This window comes from Cynoglossus semilaevis, chromosome 8 (assembly GCF_000523025.1).
Source record: "Cynoglossus semilaevis isolate Cse_v1.0 chromosome 8, Cse_v1.0, whole genome shotgun sequence".
Lineage (NCBI taxonomy): Eukaryota > Metazoa > Chordata > Actinopteri > Pleuronectiformes > Cynoglossidae > Cynoglossus > Cynoglossus semilaevis.
The window spans coordinates 28,522,995-28,525,057 of record NC_024314.1 but is presented as its reverse complement, the minus strand read 5'-3'; the positions used below and the strand labels follow the sequence as shown (position 1 = coordinate 28,525,057).

Sequence of the window (2,063 nt, the reverse complement as noted above, 5' to 3'; positions counted from 1 at the left end):
CTGGTTCGATGTCGGCAAAAATTTTCACTGGATTAGAAACTGTTCTGAGGACGACGTCGTCAGGTAGAGGCAGCGACGTGGGCGGAGTCTGAGTTCAGTTTTTTTATTTTTTATTTTTTTCTTGCAGCTTGTTGTTGTTGTTGTTGTTGCTGTTGCTGTTGTTGTAGTTGTAGTTATAGTTGTAGTTGTAGTTGTAGTTGTAGTTGTTGTTGCTTGTTGTAGTTGTTGTTATAGTTGTAGTTGTAGTTGTTGTTGTAGTTGTTGTTATAGTTGTAGTTGTAGTTGTAGTTGTAGTTGTAGTTGTTGTTGTAGTTGTTGTTATAGTTGTAGTTGTAGTTGTTGTTGTAGTTGTTGTTATAGTTGTAGTTGTAGTTGTTGTTGTAGTTGTTGTTATAGTTGTAGTTGTAGTTGTTGTTGTAGTTGTAGTTATAGTTGTAGTTGTAGTTGTAGTTGTTGTTGTTGCTGTTGCTGTTGTTGTGGTTGTAGTTTTTGTTGTGGTTGTTGTTGTTGTTTTTGTTGTTGTTTTTGTTGTTGCTGTTGTTTTTGTTGTTGTTGTTGTTTTGTTTGCTTCCTGCCAAGACAGAGTCACTATGGCTATTTTGTACAGCAGAATGTTTCCCTCCCCCGATGCAGGGAGACTTGTTTAGTTATTTACACATGGACGGTGGGGGGTGGGGGGGAGTCGAGGGGTGTGGACAGGAGGCTATAGTGCTTTTTGTTGTGTGATTGCAAGCTCTCCTTCGGTTGCTCTATTTCTCCCGCTCCCTCTCCTCGTCTCCTCCCCGCGCCGTCCGCCTCCGCACCTGAAGTGCGAGGGTCAGCGAACCTGGGGGGCGTAGCCCTCCTTCATCAGCCCCTCCTCGTAGTCCGTCTGACACAGGATCATGTTGTTCTTCAGGAAAAACTTGTCCCCCACACAGAACCTGCAGCACAGAAAGAGACAGAGGGGGGGGGGGGACGGGGGGGGGGGGGAGACGGGGGGTGAGGTCTCGGTTACATTAGCAACATATGCTACATTTGGATCATTAGCTCTTTTAGCCTTGAGCTAATGATCGCAGCAGTGATTCTTTCAGTCATGCTAATTAGCTACACCGCTATCACTGTGAAACCTGTGTTCAGCGGGGGTGGTCCATGTGAGGCCATTAGGGGGCGCTGTTAGCTGAAGAACCAAATTATTCTTTTTTTATGCCAGGGTTCATTTTTTACACCTGTAGCCCCGCCCCTCCGCCCTCATTGGTCCTTCTACCCACACCAGCACAGCCCAGGTAGAGAACATGAGAGAGAGAGAGAGAGAGGGGAGGAGGGGGGAGGAGCAGATATGCTTGACCTTTCAGCACCCACAAACTGTAGATTATGTTGAACACGTAAGAGAAACGGTGGCTGCGTGGACCTGGGGGCGGCTTATCTTCACGTCGGACAAGGTCAGAAAAAAAACAAAAAAAAAAAACGCCGCGGTGTCGGTGTTTACAGAGAGGGGGGGGGAACGGGGGGGGGGGGGGGAGGGAGGTCTGCAGACGATGTTTGACTTTGACCCCCCCAACACCTCCCCGACACTTTTATACAGGGTTTCAGATTCTAGAATTTCGCAGGATGAAATAGTGAAACCTGTAGGGGGCAGCGGTGTCTAATAAATAAAGATACAAAGTTTTTAGACGAAATCTTGCAACGTAAAAGTGTTCTAACGTTTTTACTTCGCGCACGGCAAATGCTGCAACGTGACGCTCGTTACTGTGCTAGCTTCCTGCTAACGTTACGCTTAGACACCCGGTACTACCGCATCGCTAACACACTGCTAACACCATGTCATTTGCTAAATGCAGTAAACAAAATACTACGTGTCGTAAACGATACAAATTTACGATATAATTTTTAAATTTTTTTAATGCTAGCTCACGGGGTTAGGATGACATAGAACAGTGCAGCAGTGTATGGACATCATACCATAATTAGCACCACCTAGAGGCCAGAAAAGGAACCTGTATGTTTAATTGATCAGACCTGTTTTCTGTCACTCCTGCTCTTATTGAACCGTTCAGGGTCAGGTGACATCGGTACTGACTTTG

At 45.9% G+C, this 2,063-nt stretch overlaps 1 protein-coding gene across 1 annotated transcript in view; it reads right to left on the bottom strand.

The window, feature by feature from the left end:
* Nucleotides 1-519: 519 nt before the first annotated feature.
* lmo3 (LIM domain only 3) overlaps nt 520-2,063 on the bottom strand; it is a 39,797-nt gene continuing 38,253 nt past the window's right edge. Inside the window, exon 4 of the mRNA XM_008316002.3 lies at nt 520-923. Within this exon, the coding sequence (XP_008314224.1) occupies nt 818-923 (106 nt within the window). The 3' untranslated portion in view covers nt 520-817. The remainder of the gene's footprint in view (nt 924-2,063) is intronic.